At 37.9% G+C, this 23,413-nt stretch overlaps 1 protein-coding gene across 5 annotated transcripts in view; it reads left to right on the forward strand.

Annotated features, from left to right (window-relative positions):
* Positions 1 to 800: 800 nt before the first annotated feature.
* LOC132107762 (cadherin-5-like) overlaps positions 801 to 23,413 on the forward strand; it is a 33,312-nt gene continuing 10,699 nt past the window's right edge. Inside the window, exons 1-9 of one of the 5 annotated variants that reach the window (XM_059513995.1) lie at positions 801 to 1,027; positions 9,145 to 9,226; positions 12,800 to 13,024; positions 19,707 to 19,989; positions 20,144 to 20,257; positions 20,406 to 20,588; positions 20,692 to 20,873; positions 20,993 to 21,249; positions 21,377 to 21,513. In XM_059513995.1, coding sequence (XP_059369978.1) covers positions 9,161 to 9,226; positions 12,800 to 13,024; positions 19,707 to 19,989; positions 20,144 to 20,257; positions 20,406 to 20,588; positions 20,692 to 20,873; positions 20,993 to 21,249; positions 21,377 to 21,513 — 1,447 coding nt within the window. In that variant the 5' untranslated portion in view covers positions 801 to 1,027; positions 9,145 to 9,160. Of the gene's footprint in view, positions 1,032 to 9,144; positions 9,227 to 12,799; positions 13,025 to 19,706; positions 19,990 to 20,143; positions 20,258 to 20,405; positions 20,589 to 20,691; positions 20,874 to 20,992; positions 21,250 to 21,376; positions 21,514 to 23,413 lie in introns of all 5 variants that reach the window. The other 4 variants (XM_059513969.1, XM_059513961.1, XM_059513986.1 and 1 more) reach the window with 4 other exon arrangements.

Genomic DNA, 23,413 nt, shown 5'->3' on the forward strand with positions numbered 1-23,413 from the left:
AAAGTGACTTAAAGAGTGGTCTGAGCCAGGGCTAAAAAAGGATCAAAGGTCAGACCCAAATTTTTTTTTTTTTTTTAACCAGAGTCCTTGTGTGGGAGTCAGCCACGTCTTTCAAAGTGAAGTCCAGTGGACATATTCAAAGAAATAAGAAAATCCTCACAAAAGCCAAGAAGCAGACAAACAAACAAAATCAAATGTCAAGCAGGGCTGCAATTCAGCAATTGCCTCTCTGTCTAAGCACCCAGGGGTATTTATTTTAGGTCTGCTGTCAAAACGGCCCGGCTATTCCATGCAATTAATCCTACTAAACTGACTCTCTACACTTAGATCAATGGGGCACAACGCTAAGCACTTCTGACATATACATATATCCACTGCAAGTCCCAGTCCCTAAACTCAACCCTCCGCTCAACCCACAAGTAGATTCACCCATCCGCCCCTTTCTCACTTACTAGTTTAGACAAGACCACAGAGGCAGATATGACAGTCACAGCCTCTTTAAAATTTAATACCACTCTGAGAAAAACCTCTTGGGATTACTTTAACTCCTTTAACCTGTTTATTGTGCTCTTTATTCTATAGCTTTGAATAGTAATTCACTTTTGCTTCCCCTTCTTTTTAAGGGAGCGAGCGAGAACTTATGATCTCCCACTTCCAGCCCCCTCAGTCGAAATTGCTCCCCATCTCTCGCTCACTCTCTCTCATTCAGCGGCGCAATGCTACGCTTGCCAGTAAGAGCTACTGGTGGTCAGGGGGGCTGTGAATCTTATCTGATTTTCCAGAGAGGGATTTGGAACTGGACTACAGAGGCAGGGACAATAACAGGAAGTGGCAGAGGAACTGCTGGGCTGGGCTGATCACTTTTGCCTCTGGAGGGGCCTGATTAACCAGTGAGCAGCTCTGTGGGAGCTCAGACAGGTTCACATGCAGCTGGAAACAGACACCGCTGACCTGAAACTGAGGAGGATAATACGATTCATATACTGAAGGGATTTTCAAATCAAGGAAGAGTGTTGAAGGGACCCTGGTAGGTGATTCATTTTTATTTGTATTTTTTTATGTTTGACATATATTTAGTGTATGATTATATTGATTTTTCTAGTAATATTTTTAAGGTGAGATATTTACAAATTGTAATAACTGTGTAATATACTGTGTCTCTGTGTGTTCTAATTGATTTGAATAAGTTTTTTATGTATATTCCAACATTTCTTATATGTATCTTATAAAATCTGAAAGTCTGATTTGAATGAGGCTTCCTGGACTAATGGGAAGGAAATTCCCAAGGAACACTGATTACCCATGGGAAGACTTTGAACTTATCTGGATGGGACATTTTACTTAGGGAGAAAAAAAAACACTTATAAATCCCTACACCATCTGTCGTGCTTCTTTCTTGAAGCAGCACAGCAGCTACAGGTTATTCTTAAAGTCTCTTCCCATAAGCCACTGTAAGAATGTTTTAAAAGGTGCAGAAATGAGTGATATGTCATCATACAAAGAATGAAAGTCAGTGATGTTAATTATTAAAGGTCATATGAAACATCTCAGTTCAGTCTACAAATAATAACAAAATAATAAAGAGAGGTGTAGCAGATGAGTCAGAGGTGAGAACAGGTGCAGTGCACACACTTCAGACAGTGGCAACGTTAACAGGTTTATGGAAATTGTGACACAGAAGACATGAGATAGAAATGAGGGGAGAGTTGATGTATGTCAGGCTGAATTTCCTAGAGGAGAGAGTAGGCAGACTGCAGATTGCTGGAAGCTGCTCTGTGATTAAACCTATTTTAATCTGAAACCCACACATGGACACACACACACATACACAGACAGACTTTCAAATGACTGGTTTAAACTGCCGACTGAATTATCTAGAACTTAATATTTAGTAACCAATAGTTCAAATAAAATAAAAGAAGTAAAGAAGAATCAAGAGTTGGAATTCAGTGTAGCAAACACAGACAGGCGAAGTGGTGCTGTTACAACACATATCAGCACTCATGGAACACAGCTTATCCAGTAAAAGTAGTTTAAGTTGTTTTTCTAAAAAAAAAAAAAAATGTTGGTGACTTTGTTTCTTAAGTAGAACACAAACTGAGATATTTAACTCAAACCGTTGCAGTCTGTCACTCTTATAATATAAGTGGATTGGAATCATGGCTAAAACACAATAAAAAACAAAAACAAAACTAAATGAAACCCTGCGGCTTGTGATGATACATTGTTGTGTAAAGTGTAGCTGCACTGGGTTGTACATAATAATTAACTCAAATGATATATAGGGAATTTGAATAATTAATTAGGAATATGATTAATATATATATCATATTACAGTTGCATTAAGGTTATTGAAGATGAAAAATAGGTCAATTGTATATATTAATAACTCATCACAAGGCACTGTAATTTACTCATTAATATTTCAATATTCTATTCTTCATATCAATTATTGTGATATCTTTTACTAGAAATTAATGTAAATCAAACGTGGTTCGTCCAGCAAACGGCCATAAGATTTATTTATTAATTCTCAGTAACGCTATCACTTCTTATAATTCCAGGACAAATAGTTTCTGGCCATGAAACCATTCTCCTGTCCTTATAAAATTTATATTACTTAAAAGTAACAAATTAGCTTTGTAGCTAAGATCGACATTTCATTGACTTCGTAACATGAGCAACTTAGACAGACAATCTGGAGTATACGGAATTTAATAATTGAACTAATGATACATCAAACTACGATTTATACAGAGTAAATACGCGTACGACACTATAGACAGTAAACTTTGTACAAGACATAACGGAATCCAAATGAGGGAGAGAGAGGGAGAGAGAAAAAGAGAATAGGCGTGATCACAGAATCACGCGCTCAGTTATGCAAACTCACAGACAGTAACCCTTGAAAGGCAACATAGAAATCAAATCATAGACAAACCTTAAGCAGCATTTAAATCCCCATAGAGAATGATACTTGCAAGTGTCTCTGTGTCTCTTTGTGTGCTGGAGCAGCGTGCGTCTGTCTGGGCGTGTCCTCCCGTGTTCTCCGGGGTGAGCGGACTCGCGCGAAGTTTTGAAGGTTCAAAGAAAGCAATGTTTCAGAATTCGTCTTCCTCGTGTGGAGAGGCGAATAGGTGAATAAACTTAGTAATGAAAATAAATGAAAAGGAAAGAAATAAAAGCTCCCGGTGGAGCCATGGCTGTTCTCTCAGATGAAGTGCTGAGAGGGACGGCGATAGGAGAGCGGACCGAGGCCGCGAAGAAGGACGAGCAGGGTCCAAGAAAAAGGGCAAGAGCGAAGAGGGTAAAAAGCAGGAGGTGCTTCCTGGGTCAGTCATTTATAGCTCGACTGGTTCACACCTCTGTTCGCGTGAACAACCAATGAACGTCCGCGATCTGAAGCGGGAAAAAGTTCCTTTGTCTCTGGGGCAACACCCACCCTAATAAATTAGGGCTTATCAGATTTCAACAGTGATATTCTAGCAAGTTCGTAATGCCAGATTAATACATTTTTCATTAATTTCCTTTATATAAGCGAGTTAAACAGATACCAAAAAGAACATATATAAATGATCAAAACATGAAGTTACATTCAAATGCAGAATTACACACATTTAAAGTTTGATTAACACACAATAAAACTGCAGATACTCCAATTTGATATGGGGAGACATCTAAGCACAAAAAGAGATACATTCTATACCTTTAAAAGGTGCTTTTCTCTTTCCTTACAAAAGATCCCAGCGAGAGCTGGCTTCCCTGTTTCTCCCAGATGAGGTCATAAAGTTTTTATGACTAGGGGGAAGGGAAGGGTTACCAACAGGGCTCTATTTGGGAACATTAAGGATGAACATTTCCAAATAAGAAGTTACTGTCAGGAGAAAGCAGGCTGGATTCAGATGCGGGTAAACTCAAGGCTTTATTCGAAACAGGAGAAGAGTCACGGTTCACAGGTTACACTCGCAGTGACAGGATGAGTAGCAGATGAGTCACGTTTCACAGGTTTCACTCGCAGTGACAGGATAAGTAGCAGATGAGTCACGTTTCACTCGCAGTGACAGGATGAGTAGCAGATGAGTCACGTTTCACAGAAGTACGTATAACCGCCGGACCGGAGGGATGAACAGCTGGAAGCTACTAGGAGCTCAAGGCTTGTAAGAACAAGGGCAGAGGAATCAACTAAACACACTGGAGCCTGAGGACAAGACACGACAAGGTGAGTACAAAGAGCTGCTAGATGATCGGAGCTATTGGTATGAATAACAACAGTCTGACAATAGACAGAGAAACACAGGGAATAATAAAGGGGAAAAAATTAGAAGGACATAGAGAACAGGTGGCGAGCAATTAAGGTTAACAACGGGGAAACAAGGGAGGCGGGGAAAACAAACAGGCAGACGTGGTGAGCTGTCAAACCATCCCAACACACACACACCCACACCAAAAAGACAGGTGATTAGCCCAGAGACCCGACAGTACCCCCCCTCCCAGGAGCGTCACCTGGCGCTCTAGGAAGGGGCCTACCTCGATGCCGCCGGAAGTCCTCAATCAACGAGCGGTCCAGAATGTCCCGGGACGGCACCCAACACCTCTCCTCTGGACCATACCCCTCCCAGTCCACAAGATACTGAAACCCCCTGCCGCGACGCCGCTCATCGAGTAATCTCTTAACCGTATAGGTAGGAGATCCATCCACAAGACGAGGGGGTGGGGGGGTGGGGCGACTGCAAGCAGGATTAAGGGGGGAAGAGAACACAGGCTTGACCCTGGAAACATGAAACACCGGGTGAACCCGACCAAGAGTAGGAGGGAGCTTGAGCCTATCCAATTCCCGCGGGAGCTCTATGGCCGCGAGTTCATCCGAAATGGCGAAATCCAACCCCTCAAGAAAACGAGCGCGCAGCGCGCTCTCATTCCAGCCGCATGCCGCAGCTAAAGTCTGGAACTGGATAGCATAGTCAGTGACGGAGCTCCTCCCCTGAGACAGTCGTGATAACTGGGCCGCCGCCTCGTCACCCTGAGCAGAGCGATCAAACAATTTGGCCATCTCTAGACTGAAATCCGCGAAAGTGGCACAACAGGGAGCCCGCGATCTCCATACGGCGATTCCCCATTCGCGGGCACGGCCCGAGAGGAGTGTAAGGACATAAGCCACCTTGGTCTCTTCATTTGCGTAACGCCGGGGCTGCAGAGAAAACACCAGCGAGCATTGGGAGAGAAACGCTTGACAGGCGTTAGGATCGCCATCGTAGACCGGCGGATTGTTGGCATGGGGTTCGGACTCGTGTGACATACTGGTGTGAGGAACGGGCCCCCGGCTCGTTGCCTCTCGTTGAAGATCGTCCACCCGTGTGAGGAGTTCGGAGACTCGGGCACTGAGAACGTCCACATCCTGCACGGTGGTGTTGAGCTGGGTGGCATGCTGCCCTAACAACACTCCCTGTTGAACGAGAGCCGAGCGAAGCGGATCAGATCCCGCTGAATCCATAAACGTGTTGTGGTCAGACTGTTCTGTCTGGAGAAAGCAGGCTGGATTCAGATGCGGGTAAACTCAAGGCTTTATTCGAAACAGGAGAAGAGTCACGGTTCACAGGTTACACTCGCAGTGACAGGATGAGTAGCAGATGAGTCACGTTTCACAGGTTTCACTCGCAGTGACAGGATAAGTAGCAGATGAGTCACGTTTCACTCGCAGTGACAGGATGAGTAGCAGATGAGTCACGTTTCACAGAAGTACGTATAACCGCCGGACCGGAGGGATGAACAGCTGGAAGCTACTAGGAGCTCAAGGCTTGTAAGAACAAGGGCAGAGGAATCAACTAAACACACTGGAGCCTGAGGACAAGACACGACAAGGTGAGTACAAAGAGCTGCTAGATGATCGGAGCTATTGGTATGAATAACAACAGTCTGACAATAGACAGAGAAACACAGGGAATAATAAAGGGGAAAAAATTAGAAGGACATAGAGAACAGGTGGCGAGCAATTAAGGTTAACAACGGGGAAACAAGGGAGGCGGGGAAAACAAACAGGCAGAAGTGGTGAGCTGTCAAACCATCCCAACACACACACACCCACACCAAAAAGACAGGTGATTAGCCCAGAGACCCGACAGTTACAAATCAGAAAATCATAAACATCGCACAACAGGCTAACACTGCAATGCCTATCAAATACATCTTAATAATGACTTACATGATGAGTGGGTGTGTGTGTGTGTGTGCGTGTGTGTGTGTAAGTTGTAAGGAGAGTTCGTAATCTCTTTGAAGCTGGAATGTGTTGTCGGGCCGTGGGGGAAAGAAAAAACAGGGGTTTCGTCTTTTTTTCTTTTGAGGCTCCCGCGAGTGTCTCTGGAGACTCTCTCTAAGGTGTAATAACTGTCACCCACAGCAGGATGTTGCCGACATCACGGCGCCCCAAATGGTGAATTATGTTGGAAGATGTAGTAAAACTCAAAGTCCTGGTTTACTCACGTTCTGGTCTTTGAGTGCAAAATGTGTTAGAGTTAGGATTCATTAATATGGAACAGATGGCTGAAATACCATCAGCTCATTAGCGTTACAAAAGACACTAAATTATCATTCTGTGCAAGAAACTGAACAGTATTTATATTGTTTTTTACCTCTGATTACACAATGTTTTAACTCTTAGAACTGTCCTGGGCATGTCCTCCTATGCGCATTCTCAACAGCAGGAGCGTGAGGTGTCTTCTTCTTGCTTTATAATTTCTAGGAGTCACTCAATTAGAAGTGTCAATGGAAAAGATGGGTTTTATGCTCAAGAGATTACACTAACAATTAAGCTGTCTATAACTAGCATGATCTATAAAGGTCCAAAATCCAATTACTATGCAAAAGTATTAGGCCACTAGTATTTTCACCAAAAATAAATAAATAAATAATTAAAAAATAAAAATTGTTGTAAGTCTATTTCTATCTTTTGCTGTAGTGTGTAATATCAGTTTACATTTCCAAACATTATTTTTGCCATTACATGTAACAATCCAGTGAGATTTTTGTTTGCACAAGGAGTCTGACAGTGGCCAGTGATCCACACAGAGATCTGGAATAACATGAAGAAACTGAGACAGACTAAATCCAGAAGAACTGTGGCAATGTCTCCAAGATACTTCAAGAAACCTAACTGCAAAGCTACCTGAAAAACTATGCGCAAGTGCACCTAGGATAAAAGTGTTTTTTTCAACGCATAGTGGTCACACCAAATGTTGATTTAATTTAAGTTAATAGAAGTTAATTTATAAAATCTATTTATAGCATTATTTTTGATGGCATCCTCAATTTACAGCATTTTTATACACGTGTATAAAACATTGCCACAATTCTTCTGGATTTAGTCTGTCTCAGTTTCTTCTGTTTCTTCATGTTATTCCAGACAGTATGATGATGGTGAGATCAGATCTTTGTGTGAAGCACTGGCTGCTGTCAGACTCCTATAATTCATTATATAAAATAATAGACCTGTTCAAAAACAAAATAATAATAATAATAATAATAAAAAAAAAACTTTTACAAACATTTTCAATGATGACAGCGCATCATGCAGATTACATTTAATAATAAAAGTAATCTAATAATAATAGGCTTAATAAAAAGAAAAATGTAAAGGCCTACATTAATTGGAATTGCGAAACCCTCTTACTATTGCCAAATTTGGATGCTTTTTTAAAATTTCTCTTCCTATCTTCAACACATGATACGACGGATCTCACCCCCCGCAGCGCATGCATGTCCGCTATGCCAATGTGTGGAAATGGTTGGAATTTTCGGCACTTTATCTATGGTTAAAAATAAATAAATAAAGTATAATTTACCATGTTTTCCTGCCAATTGCCACTAAGAGCGCCTGACACTTGATGGTCAGAAAAAAATGGCTAAATAGCCTAGATCTGTAAAAAATAAATAAATAACAATAAAATAAAATAATAGTAATAATAATCCTCCTTTCTCTCTTTTCTATGTGCGTTCATAAATTGTATTAATTTGAAAATTTCATATTTGGCAGTTGGCATTAGAAGTTATAATACCAGAATTATTATTATTATTATTATTATTATTATTACTATTATTATTATTATATTTATTTATTTTCTTTTTTTTAATCTGTCTTTTTTGAAGTACATACATAAAACTGTACATACTGTACATAAAAAACACAAGGTGGCTGAATGTGCATGCTATTTAAACAGCAGAAGCTTATAAGCATTCATTACTTTCACTCAATTTTTAAGCACCCCTCTGAACTGTTAAGATCTTTCTTAGCAACCCCAACAAAAAAATCCTGGTAAACTGGTATAAAAATACTGCTACAATTAATGCAAATTCAATTGATGGGGGCCTTTAATCAGTCTGTGCTCAGGGCACCGCTGCATCATATAATCCGTCCCTGCAATGCATTATTTTCCACAAGTATGTTCTTAACTTCTTACTTCTATTCACTAATGCAAAAGATAATTTGTTATGACCTTGAAGAATAAAGTCATTATATAAATTTGCCTTCTTAAATTTATTTATATTTCTATAATGATTCTTTTAAATAATATTTGTTAGAGAGAATTTGTACAATAACTATTTTAACTTACCAAAGAGTGGATAATGAACAACGTTTTCCTTTTGCCCTTAACTTATGTTTGGAGAATGAAAGAAAAGAAAGCACAGACATGATAAACAGGAACATCCAAGTAGGAATGAACTCAAAGCATAGTTAGCATAGTATATTATGCACTGCCCATAAATTTCTGAATCCATTGTTATAATGTGAGGGCTTTTTATACATTATGTGAAAGTAAAAAAATTTTGAGTGGAACAATTTAGGAGTCCCTATAGCAAAGATTTAGCAATTTGGGAACACTTAAGAAGCATAATCCACCTCATCTTAATATCATCATAAGAATTGTCCATCAAGCTAAAGCGTGTTTATCTGAGATGGGAATGTCGTAGGCTAGGCAATGTATTAGTAGGCTTTAATCGTGTCACATAGTTCGAGTCTGCTGTTTCCCATGATTCATAAGAATACAATCTAAAGTCTGTGTGATAGGAGGAAGTTGATAATAATGAACTTTATCTTTCTCTTTATTTCTTATTTCTTTCTTTCTTTCTATTTCTATTTTCCTATTTTTTAAGGAATCCTGGAACATCTATGTTTATCAGATTTACAAGAAGCTCTGTCTTTACATCAAAGTCTAAACTCTCTCTATATTTCACAGTAAGTCCTCTCTATGCTAAATCCAGTCCAAGTTTTAGCTCATTGAGAAATCAAGCAAACAGTTATCTCTTTCATAGGGTTGGACTGGTGCCTATTAAAAGAGAGCAGTTTGTTGTTAGTTAAACAGATTACAAAGAACTGCTCTAAGACCATTGAATTATCAAGTTGCAAATTAATATGACAAATCAAAATCTGAGGCGGTCTCTGTAGTGATCATTCTATAAGCAGTACATGTTGCCTCGCCCAAGATGTCGTCTTGTTTCTTCTATAAAATGAACACTTAAGAGAACTTCATTATAATTTTTGACCACAACTGCATATAAGCAATCTTTCTATGGTCAGTCATCTTGTTCAGTTGTCCAAAATTTAAGGAATCTCATCCAGTTAACAATATATAGCAGTTCTTTAGTTTATTTTAATAAGCAAGTTCTTCTTTGCTGGAAAAGAGCAAGCAATTCCTTCTTTGCAGAATGCAGAAAAGAGTAACCTATTCTGTCTGATATGAGCATTTCCTATTCTTATAAATACATCAGCATGATGCATATTATTATAACTTCAGAATGAAATCATATAAATAATCTACCAAATGTAACAACCAAAGTAAAAAAAAAAAACTAATATATATATATATATATATATATATATATATATATATATATATATATATATATATATATTCCTCTTTTTTGTCTCTTTCTTTATTATTAGCTTAATATGGCCGTTTAAAATAGTCACTCAATCTTGCTCCCATTGGTCACAATGCACAAAATGTTTTCGTTAATACAAAAACTATAGTCTCAATCTCTGCAATGTATCTCATTTGAGGCTGTCCCCCAGAGATAACGGACACTTCATGCCCGTAAAGATAAGATGTAATGCAAACCATCTCTCTGAAAACATTTAACATTATACTATTTTTTTATTAATCAATATAATTCCCTTGTGGCTCCCACTTTTCAATTAATACTTAATAAAAATTAAGCCAAGTCATCTAAATACAGTTTTCATTTCTGCTCTATTAATTCTTTACATTTATATAGCACTTTTCTAGGCACTCAAAGCGCTTTACATTGTCAGGGGGGTTTCTCCTCATCAACCACCAGTGTGCAGCATCCACCTGGATGATGCTACAGCAGCCATATTGCGCCAGAACGCTCACCAGCTTACTGGTGGAGAGGAGACAGAGTGATGAAGCCAATGAGCAGATATGGGGATTGTTAGGAGGCCATAATGGTCAGAGGGCAATGGGCAAATTTAGCCAGGATGCCGAGGTCACACCTCTACTCTTTTTCGAAAGACATCCTAGGATTTTAATGACCACAGAGAGTCAGGACCTCGGTTTAAGGTCTCATCCGAAGCACGGTGCTTGTTGACAGTATAGTGTCCCCGTCACTACACTGGGGTGCTAGGACCCACACAGACCACAGGGTGAGCACCCCCTGCTGGCCTGACTAGCACCTCTTCCAGCAGCAACCTAGTTTTCACAGGAGGTCTCCCATCCGGGTACTGACCAGGCTCAGCCCTGCTTAGCTTCAGTGGGCAAACGGTCTTGGGCTCCAGGGTGATATGGCTGCCGGCCATATTCTATTCATTGTTCTCCCTCTAATCAACAGTATTGTCCTACTTTTGGCTTTGTTGGTGACTGACATAAAGCTGTGCTTTCATTTCCCTTCAGATTGCGCAAACTGACATTGTGAATTGAAAATACGCCTAATGGAAACGCACCAATTTCCCAAAAACTTGCATGAGGTGGTTTTCCAGGCAATGCGAAAAATGAATAATTCGCAAGACTGCAGTGGAAAAGGTGTTTTCGCATTTACAGGTCACATGTATGTAAAGTCATATGATAATTCTTCCATGTACATCTAACCTCCAAAAAAAAAAACACTTCATACCTGGCCGTTCTCCAGTATAAGGGCTTTCCCTACCATTAATGCTTAGACAATTTACACTGTATATGTATGTGGTGCAGTGTGGCTCTACAGCCACTGAAGCTGCGCGCGGCAACTCTAGTGAATGCTCCTGTTTGTTCCGGCCGCGCAATGTGAGTTCCTGAAGCGGCTCTCTGCTTCTGTAAAGATACATGCACACGCCTCCTTTGAATAAATAGAGCAAAAGTCCATTGCCATGACTTATCGCGAATGGCAAAAAATTACGTTTTATTAGCATTAAATTGGTAAATGGAAACGCTGTTATTTCGCAATACTTATCGACATTTATAAAATATCACCAAGTTTTGCGCAAATCTGTAATGGAAACGTGCCTCTTAAAAAATCAACGCATTGATCTAACATGGCTGAGAGAGAACAAAGCAAGAGTAAATTCGTTTCAAAACTTCATTAAATCTAAGTGAACTTAGAATGGTAAATAGCCATTAGTTGACTTTGCTGTTTCACCCACCCTGTCCAGATGATTTTGATTTTTAAAACAATTTGTTTGTTTTAGTGCCTTGCAAGGACACAAAACTCTCAAATCATTTAAAAATAATTAAATCTAGGAAGGACTGAGAATGTCAGTCTGAGAAATAGGTAACAAAGATAGCCTTTCACGAAGTGTCCTTTCACTTTTTAATAATGAATTATGAAAAAAGGTATATTTTGCAAAACGTATATTCTATTAACAGTTGGTCGCGACCCAATACTGTTCTTCCCATATGTCTTACACAGTACGAGGATAACCCACTCTGCCAAATACCCACTCTTAACCCTAAGGTTGTGGGTTCGAGTCTCATGCCGGCCATACCACGATTTAGGTGCCCTTGAGCAAGGCACTGAACCCCCAACTGCTCCCCGGGCGCCGCAGGATAAATGGCTGCCCACTGCTCCGGGTGTGTGTTCACGGTGTGTGTGTGTTCACTGCTGTGTGTGTGCACTTTGGATTGGTTAAATGCAGAGCACAAATTCTGAGTATGGGTCGCCATACTTGGTTGTATGTCACGTCACTTTCACTTTCACCATTCTCAGTCCTTGCATGGGCCCATGGAAAGAAGTATGAACATTAAGCCTTTTAGTCTGCTCACAAACTTCTTCCAAGTTTATTATTACATTCACACATTATATAGTTGCATTGCAAGTGGTGGTGTTTTAGTTTATCCAATGAGATATGGATTACAAGTTAGCTGAGGTAAGCATATAGTCAGCAATTACTGGACATATAAAGACTAATATTGGCAGTAGAACACTTCAACTTTCAGTATAGGACAAACTAAACCTGGGCCCACAGAGGTCCCTCACCATTCTTCACTGATTCAACTCTATGTATCATCTGCACATGTGCATATACATTGAGGTAAAGAGACATAAAATTAAAGAATATAGAGAGAGAGATACCAGAGGGGAGAAGGGATTGCACACTCCACATTAATAGAAAACATCTGTGGAATGGAGCGAGTAAGGGAGGAGGGATTGCAAAGAGGCAAACTCACAGTAATATCTGACAGAGATCATGATATAATATAACAATTTCTTTCCAGCAATAAACGTACTGAAGTTTGTCATGCTGAAGAAACCATCTTCAAAGACATGTATTAATGTATATAATTTTGTTCTGTTGTTCCATTCACATGTTGTGCAGATGATGAAACAGTCAGCCTGCAGGCAGTTGACTGAGCCTGGCTTCTGGGCAGGTGTCCTGGTTGTTTTATGTACCCTCAGCATGGGAGCTGATGTCCACAAAGCTCTGAAAAAACCATCCATGCCAAGCAGAGTGCTTCAAAGACATAAGAGAGACTGGAAATGGGATACACTTTTTGTGTATGAGGAAATGGCTCCAAAAAAACCATCTAAAAAAATTGGAAAGGTAAAGGGTCTTAACAATGACTTAACAATGACACTGTAAATTCTAATTAGTAAAGTTTAATTAAAAAATGCATGCAATCCGATTGCCTTAAAAAAAAAAAAAAGTAAAGTGAAATAAAAATAGTAATTTGTTCTAACAAATGTTTATTTAGTGTTGTAAACTTACACACAAGTTTTGATTATTCATAATCCCTTTTTTCAACAACTAAATGAATGAAGTAAATAAACTTAATGAAGTACAATATACTATGTGCACATTTAAAACATCTATTTTATTGAAGTTTAGCTAACTCATGTAACATTTCCTTCAACTTGGAATTTCTAAGTTTAATTTACTCGTACAGCAATCTAGTTTGAACCAACTACCTTAAAAAAAAAGTTAGCATTACTCCAGTAACTTAAGTGCTTCAAACATCCATTACAAATTACTGAAAACTATGTTGAATTCATCACACACATACAATTACAAAAAAAAAAAAAGTTAGAGACAGTTCAAGGTTAAAGGTAATGTATTGTTTTATTTTTTTTAATGCAGTTTTAACTTGTATTACAAACATTTTGAAACAAAGCAAAAAAAATCTGATTTAGGATAAGCTTCTTGTAAACTGTGGAGGTAGCAGTATGATGAGTATAAGTATGCCACTGACGTACAAGCATAATTACTTTTTTTTTGTTCTTTCTTGAAGTTACTGAGGAGCAGAAGCTGTTAGTTACCCACATTCTTCAAATTATCTTATTTTGTGTTCAGCGGAACAAAGAACTTTATGCAGGTTTAGAACAACATGTGTACATTATGACAGAATTTTCATTTTGGGGTATGAACCAGTGGCGGTTTCTCCATTAGGGGGATTTGGCGATGCACCACCAAAGGAAAGGGAGGGATTTTTTTTTCTTTTACATTCAACCACAGTGTTACACTAGCTTTCACTATTGTAGACTGATTGTGCTGCCTCTTGATAGTCCAATCAGCGTCGTTTTGTTTTGTGTAGTACCGCAACTTTAGGGGCGATTTCTGTCAAACTGAGAATCGCCCCGAGTGCTCTCATAGACTTCCATACAAAGATAATTTTTTTCGAACTGCAGGCACTGCAATGCAATCTCAATGAGTTCCTAACGTGCTTTCGTCATCGTGCGTAACCTTAACTTGTGCAACGACTGGTGGGAACAGTGACATCCAATAATATTTAAAAACTATTTTTAATTTTAACAACAAGAAAAAAATTAAAAACTACTTTAATATCTTTATCAAATGTGAAAAAACAACAACAGAGAAACGGGGACAGCTATGCCTTTGTTACGTTACCTCAGCGCAGATTATTCTATCTTGTCATTGAAAGAAATACCATTCAATCGTCGTAGCAATATGGATAAATTGTGTTCCTGTATCTCAAGTGGTAGAGCATTGCGTATGAAGTACAAGGTTGGGGTTCGATTCCCCGGGAACACATGATAGGTAAAAATTGATAGACTGAATGCACTGTAAGTCGCTTTGGATAAAAGTGTCTGCTAAATGCATAAATTACATTTTTATTTAATTTAAATTGGCAATTAAAGAATTAGGACAACCAAGACCAAATTTAAACATCAAACAAGTATCTACAAAGGGCGGGAAGTCGTATAAAAGAGGATTTTCAAGGACGTGGTATGTGCGGAGAAAAGGAGCTAATAGGCTGCGAAGTAGCTGACGGTTTATTCTGTTAATTTAATGCTACATTTTGTTCCATCGTGAGAGCGTGAAGGACATCACATAGACAACTACAGGTGTCACCGAAATGCATCATCTCTCGGAGAAGGTGAAAAAACACGAAAGAGCAAAGATGCATATGGAAAGTAGGGAGCAGTGTAATATAAGTGATTAATTTAAGTAAGCAGTGTAATGTAAGTGAGGAATGAGATATAAATGAGCAGTGTAATATAAGTGAGTTGTGTAAACAGTGATTTATGTGACTTCAATTATTTCTTATTAAACTGTAATTGAAGTAAAAAGGTTTTTTTTTTGGAAAAACTACATCCTGGCGTCAGTCTTCATTTGCTGCTGAATTGTGTTAACACGCATATAGAAACATAAGGAGAGCAAGAGATTGGTTTCTAATGTCAGTTTATTTTTAATTAATAATATTAGTAGTTCAGTTCAGCAAAGCAGACCTGACATAATGTGTGACATATACATCTTGGCATCTAACATAAAACATGCTACTGTTCAGACCCTGCATTGTGCAAATAAACTCACGAGAAAATTACAATCAGAAGAGGTCACCTTGAGGTTGCAGTACCTAGGGAAAGACAGTTCTGTTAAATTAGTGGTGTACAGTGATTCCTCAATGGAAAACCTTCCAGATGATGGGACACAGGATGGACATTTAATCATTCTTATGGGAGAAAATGGAAAATTCTCACCTATATCCTGGCAGTCAAAATGCATCAGGAGAATTGTACGGAGTACCTTAGCAGGAGAGACTTTGGCACTTGCAGATGGGATTGACAGTGCTGTTTTCCTCACTACAATCTACTCTGAGATTACCACTGGTGACTGAGTGCTCATGCAACAACTTGCCCATTGTGTGTATAACAGACAATCATTCCCTTCTCGATGCTCTCAAATCTACAAAATCTGTCACACAAAAGAGACTGCACCTAGAAATCAGCAGTATGAAGGAGCTTATAAACTCTGAAACTGTTCTGCAGATCCTGTGGTCAGCTACCAAAGAGCAGCTAGCTAACTGCTTGACAAAAAAGGGGTATCTGCACTTGGCCTTCTGAAAGCTCTCAACATGGGTGAAAAGAGATGGTCTTCATCCCTCCTAATGTGGCGCCACTCTTCTCTCTAGAAATATGGCAAATAGTCTTAGAGTTTATACTTGACTAACTGGGGCCCAGCTCATGAAGCAGACAGACTGGCTAAACTGACCGTCTGCTAGCTGCCTCCCATCACAGAGGTCAGTTAATTCTTAAGACATAGAGACTCTTTCACCTAGATATCACACTATAGAGACTGTGTCTGTTCCCCGAACTAGAAAATACAAAAAATGTCCAAACCAAGTTAAGATTAACAATTTAATTGAGGTTCAACAAATTAAAAACAGGTGCAATATGGATAAGCAAATGATAAAGCTTGGCTTATTGAATATCAGATCCCTTTCTACGAAAACACTTTTTGTAAATAATTTGATCACTGATCATAATGTAGATGTACTCTGTTTGACAGAAACCTGGCTAAAACCTGATGATTACATTATTTTAAATGAGTCCACCCCCCAAGATTACTGTTATAAACATGAGCCGCGTCTAAAAGGCAAAGGGGGAGATGTTGCTTCAATTTAAAACAACGTTTTCAGGATTTCTCAGAGTGCAGGCTTCAAGTATAACTTGTTTGAAGTAATGGTGCTTCATATAACATTATCCAGAGAAACAAATGTTAATGATAAATCCCCTGTTATGTTTGTACTGGCTACTGTATACAGGCCACCAGGGCACCATACAGACTTTATTAAAGAGATTGGTGATTTTACATCGGAGTTAGTTCTGGCTGCAGATAAAGTTTTAATAGTTGGTGATTTTAATATGCATGTTGATAATGAAAAAGATGCATTGGGATCAGCATTTATAGACATTCTGAACTCTATTGGGGTTAGACAACATGTTTCAGGACCTACTCATTGTCGAAATCATACTCTAGATTTAATACTGTCACATGGAATTGATGTTGATAGTGTTGAAATTAGGCAGCCAAGTGATGAGTTTCGGTTCCTTGCCGTTGTCGCCTCTGGCTTGCTTAGTTGGGGTCACTTCATCTACAGCGATATCGTTGACTTGATTGCAAATAAATGCACAGACACTATTTAACTGAACAGAGATGACATCACTGAATTCAATGATGAACTGCCTTTAACTATCATTTTGCATTATTGACACACTGTTTTCCTAATGAATGTTGTTCAGTTGCTTTGAAGCAATGTATTTTGGTTAAAGCGCTATAAATAAAGGTGACTTGACTTGACAGGTGTTTGCCAACTCAAAGACTGAAATGATTTAACAATGATTTTCTTATGTTTTGTCAATGTTTTTTCATTCAAACTAAATCTCTGTTAACTAGTTATGCATAAAAAAGTAAAAAGAAAAGAAAAGAGGGGAGATTGTTAAGTTATGTTTTATCTTCTGCGCATGTGCGAAGAGCACCATTTTGGGGGTTAGCACAGGTTTTTGTTTTTTTTTTGGAGTTCAGTTCAGTCTTGTATACAGAGCTTCTGTGGATGAATGTGTTTGAGCAGTAAAGAGTGTTATTGCTAAGAACAATTGTGGTTATTGAGTCAACAGCCAGCACTGGAGGACACATTCTAAGAGCCGGCACTGGAGCGAGCTCTGGGGTTTAACTGGGGAACTTGAGCCCATCCTGGGCTTAAGCGGGGAACTGGAGCCTGTCCTGAGCTTCACTGGGGAAATGGAGCCCATCCTGGGCTTAACTCGGGAACAGAAGCCCATCCTGGGCTTAACTGGGGAACAGGAGCCTGTCCTGGGCTTAACTGGGGAACAGGCACTGGAGAATGTGAAGCACCCTCAGGGCTGGACGAGGAAACCAAGGACAATGGATGGCTGGACGGGACCAGCGGAGAAGATGAGAGGAGAGTGGGCAGTACAACTTCCAGTACCGAGTCACAGTCTATAAGATCATCCACCTCATTTTGACGCTCACCATCAGGCGCGATGAAGTGGGGTCCACTCCACTCCACACTAGGGATGGGTACCGAAACCCAGTATTAAACTGGCCCCGGGGCTAAATAATGAAAGACCGTAGTATCAGTAAGATCTGATGCTATCGGTTTTGCTTTCGGTACTGGAGGGAAAAAAATAATGTACTATGTATTTTTCCTTAATAATGTTATCGTGCACAAAAAGATGCTGGAGCCAATGAGCAGGGGGCGGGGGCTGGTTGCAGGACGACTTAAACTCCGCAGACAGTTTTTAATGTTTATCAGACAATAACTACTCAAGATTTTGCTTAAGTATAATTTCGGGACAATTAGGGCCAGATTCGGGATTCGGGACAACAGTTTAGATTTCGGGACTGTCCCAAATTTTTCTGGAAATCTGGTCACCCTAACTAGAGCTCGTTGTCATAAGTGCAACAAATTTTTGCTTGTAAGGGTGGAAACACAAGCAATCTGTCAAAGCATCTTTCAAAAGTGCATTATGTGCAGACAGAGAAATCAACATATTTTCTACTTGTTTTTAAAATTCCAAATAAAGAAAAATCAGTATGTATCTTTCTTCAAAAGAATGGCTAAAGAGTCCTTTTGCAGCCTACCTACATGCCCCACCCGTGTTGCTTTGTACCACTGTATCTTCTTTAGCAGAAAAATATAGTTTATTTCATTTGTTTTATGTTCATTTGTTTTTTGTATAATAGCTATTTGTTTAAACATGGCTGTTTCTTGCACTACAAATAATTGTTTTATTAATTTTACCTAATTTTTAACTACCAAGCATGCAATCATGTTCTAGTACACCCCAAAACAAATTCAAGACATTGTAAAAGAGCATTATAGGATGCCTTTAAGGGGCGTAACATTTCTGTCACATGCTTGAGATATTCGGCCAATCGCAATGCACTGGGTAGCTGGCCAACCAGAGCGTTTCTGAAGGCGGGACATAGAGGAGCAACAATAATCTACAGTATGTGGAAAATAATGTGTTTTTCTAATCTTGAACTGCATAACCACATTTCATTACACCAAATAATGTTGTTTTTAGCAACATAATATGACCCCTTTAAATGTCTGATCATGTAATTACTATGATTGTGATGTAGTAAAAATATGGACAATAAAATCATGAACTGAAAAATAAATTTTTTACCTAAAAAGTAACCAAAGCCTCAGTATCATACAATTATAGAGAGAATAGTCCAAAATATTACATTAAACAATTAATTATCAGTGGCACATAATGATTCATTTTAAAACCTACCGTGAGCTCATCTTGAGAACTTTTGACATGTTCTCGAATTATATCTCAGATTTTTCATGCTTTAATTTTTAACTAGTTAAAAGTAATTTGCCACAAGATCTGTATTTCTACAGTCTTTGTTCTAACAGCAGAGTGTTTCAGCAAAATCGGCGAACAAATTAAAAACTGCTTGTTCCGCATGCTCTCAAACCATCCTTATTTCTTCTTCTGTTTTGTTGTTGCACATCAGCACACTGCTGCCACCCACTGGTAAATTAATGTCATTGGTTTTGTTGCGGCTACTTGTATATTTTCAGTAAGAGTTACTCATTGCAGCAAGTCGTTTTATTCACCTTAAAATTAGCTGTAACTTAATAAAACCGAGTAAGTATAACAACTAAGTAAAGATAACTAATTATATATAAGTAAGGTAAACTATTAGATTTTACAGTGTATATAGTGCTTTTTGAATAAATACAAAATCTACTACTTAAAGGGATAGTTTACCTTCAGTTGTTGGTCCCCATTGACTTCCATAGTATGAAAAAAAGAAAAGAAAAAAAAAAGCTATGCAAATCAGTGGGGACTGGTAACTGAAGGTGAACTATCCCTTTAATTCAAACACACTTCAAGGAGAGTCATTTGATGAATCACTAGTAGCTATTATGAACATAATCTTTGATTATTGTCTTTGCTTTTGTTTCTACCCCTTTTTTCATTTCTTTGCCTTTCTTTTCTAGCTAGAGAATACATTCTTCAATACGTCCTCAAAATATAATCTCTCAGGAGAGGGTGCTAACACATTTTTTACTGTAAATGAATATGGGGATATCAGTGTCCATGCAAAGTTGGACCGGGAGGAGAAAAGTATCTACAAACTGTCAGCTTCACTCATCAACAAAGAGAGCGGTAAACCGCTTGACAAAGATGATACATTTGTAATAGTGGTCCTAGATATTAATGACAATAGCCCTGTTTTTCCACCTGACCTCTCCGGATCCATCAGCGAGTCTTCTGAAACAGGTATCAGAGTAACATAAGCATAGACTTTTCACATAATCACCATGATGTCCATGTGTATACAGCTACACAGATAGAACTAAAGACTGATTATGTAGTAGAACTTTCATTTATTTATTTATGTATTGATTGATTGATTGACATATTATCTTTCTAGGATCAATACTAATGACAGTAAATGCAACTGATGCTGATGATGGCAGCACTCTGAATGGAAAGATTGAATACAAACTGCTAAATGGGACAGACCTCTTCTACATCAACAAAGAAAGTAAGCAATTATAAAGTTTGGGGTCAAAAATGTTTTATTTGTATTATTATTATTATTATTATTATATCTTATTATTATATATCATATAATATATAATAAGTAACTGTATTTTCTTCTTCTTCTTCTATTTTTTATTTTTATTATTTAGGATTACATAATGTAGGTGAAATCAGATTATTGAAAAATAGTCTTGACCGTGAGAAACAGAGTCAGTATATAATTGCCATACAAGCCAAAGACCTGCCAGGAATTGAGAATGGGAATTCTGCTACTACCACTGTGACAATTAATATTAATGATGTAAATGACAACATTGCCACCTTCAAGAAAGGTAAGTTAACTGTAAACATTTAAATATTTTGAAAAGACACACCGCATGCTAGACTAGACTACTTTTAAAGTCAAAGTCAACAGAATGTCTTGTTCTCCTGCAGGAAAATACACATTTAATGTAAAAGAAGACAGCAAACCTGAATATGAAATTGGCGTATTAGAAGTGGATGACAAAGATGAGATACAAAACAAAGATCCAACGTTTACTATACAACCTGAATTTAATGAAGTCTTTCACATTAAACTAAATAATATAAAAGATGGAATTCTTAGCCTCAAAGTGGTAAGCATTTCAAGCTTTTAAATCAAACTAGCTACTAGTCAACTTGAATATTTCAGACTGAGCAATACTGTTATGAATTATTGTTGTTTTGTTCTTTTTGTCTGTCTTTTCACTCACAGCCACTTGATTATGAAACGAGGAATATGTACAAATTTCATGTAAATGTAGATGAGCACACAGTGTCTAAATCACCAGATAATCAAGCACCCAACCTGCAGAAGAGAGCTGAAGTTTTCATCAATGTAATTGATGTTGATGAACCACCTGTTTTCAGCAAAACTGAATACAACTTCAGTTTCTACGAAGGCCATTTCAGTAGTCCAATCATTGGAGCCGTTTCAGCAAAGGATCCAGATAAAACTGGTAACAAAATACGGTAACTCTATATTCATTCATTTATCAACAAAAAAGAAAGCCTTCTGTGTCATCCTGTACTGTCATAAAAGTTACAGAGTAAACAGATGAAAATAGTTTCACCTAAATCTGACATTTGACTACTCTAGGTACTCAATCGAAGATGCAAACTGTCCTGTAGCTGTGGATCATGTACAAGGACAGCTGTCCGTTAAGAGACAACTGGACAGAGAGCAACAATCCTTGCACACAATCAATGTTACAGCACATGAGGATGTACCAAATGGTAAGATATAAAAAAAAAGCTTTCACAACTTACCCATTAACACTACCAGTCAAAAGTCTGGGCAAAACTTCATATTTTGTATAATTCTTACTTTTTCAAAATTTTAGAAAAATATTTACTGTAAAATAAAAATAAATTAATATATTATGTGAATTGTGTGAATTATTATTCCGGGAATAAGCTGTGTTTTTTATATTAAAATTATTAGCTGTTTCTTTTAATTCATCCATAAGCATAATTCATATTTACGATAATAATTTAAGAATTTTTGCCTAAGCCTTTAAATTAAAATATATTTACCGCCATGATGAACATTAATTCACTTAAACGAATCATTCACACAAAAAAGAAAATTCTGTCATTAGTTACTCACCCTCATGTCGTTCCAAATCCGTGAGACCTTAATTCATTTTCGAAACACAAATAATAAAGATATTTTTGGTGAAATATGAGAGCTTTCTGACCCTGCATAGACAGCAACACAACTGAAATGTTCCCAGGCCCTGCAACATAGTAAGGACATTGTTAAAATAGTGTGTTACATCTGTGGTTCAAACGTGATGTTATGAAGCTATGAGAATACATTTTGTGCGCAAAGAAAACTAAATTAATTCAACGATTTATTCTCTTCTGTGTCAGTCTTTGTTCATAAGAGTACCATGACACATGCATGTGCATTCCTCTCCCAGATATCAAGCAAACATTGAAACAATGTTAATCAAAGTTGATGCATTAATGCTAACTGCTTTGAATTAATGTTACAAAGTGATGTTGGTTCAATACCATTTTTGCACCCACAATTAATGTTGAAACAATGGTGACATTTCCACACAAAAAAAAAATAAAAGAAAAACAATCAATTGAATAAACATTATATTATGATTGGTTCTACATCACTGTTGTGGAATCAACATTGAAAAGAGCAAAAATAATCAATGGTCATATTGTTGAACCAAATTTACAATATATGATTGATTCCACATCACCAATGTTGCATCAATACTGAAAAAAAATAATAAATATTGTGACGTGTGGGGCGGGGCCGAGGGACATGGGAGCGAGGACAGGTGGAGTGATTGGAGATGAGCTACACCTGTTCGACCCACTGCCGGTCTCGAGGCCCATGGAGGAGATGGAAGGATATAAAACTGGAGCGATGACAGTGAAGGACGAGAGAGGTCCAGGCCTGGGATTTTAGTTGTGTTTTGGTTTTATTTTGCGCGCATCAGTCGTCCGTGAGGGGCTGATGCGCTGCTTTGTGTTTATTTTGATCATTAAAGTTTTCTGTTGATTGTGCACCGGTTCCCGCCTCCTTCTTCCGGATGAATACAAAGGTTTATTATCGTTACAAATATTAATAATAATAAATGATAATGTCAGTGAATCAAGGTTACACTGATGTCTATTCTAAATCATTGATGTTGAGTCAATATTGAAAATAAAATTGATCAAATGATATTACCAAAAGTATTTTTTTGTTAATGTTATGTAGGTTCTAAATCATTTTGCTGAATAATTGAAAATACAACTGCAATGTCATCATAAAGTAGTATTGCCATCTCAAATACCAAGTTAATATTGAAATAGTTAATATTTCTGACCACTTCAAAATTTTGGGGAAAACCTATTCAAACATAAATGACACATTTCCAGCAGTTGAGTCAGTTTATTTTCTTTGATGATAGTTCACAATCACAACCAATAACAAAAAGATAGAAAATTAATTCTTACAAAAAAAAAAAGAATTAAAATAAATAAGTTTGTCAAAAAGTGCAAAAGCATTAAAATCTTTAAAAATAGTATTATTTTCAGAAGTCTTATTTCATTATAACAAGTGGTCAAACGGTTCAAGTTTTCAAAACCTGGCTTGCATCAGTCTACTGCCTCTTTTCCTTTGGAT

This window comes from Carassius carassius, chromosome 2 (assembly GCF_963082965.1).
Source record: "Carassius carassius chromosome 2, fCarCar2.1, whole genome shotgun sequence".
In the NCBI taxonomy this organism is placed as follows: domain Eukaryota; kingdom Metazoa; phylum Chordata; class Actinopteri; order Cypriniformes; family Cyprinidae; genus Carassius; species Carassius carassius.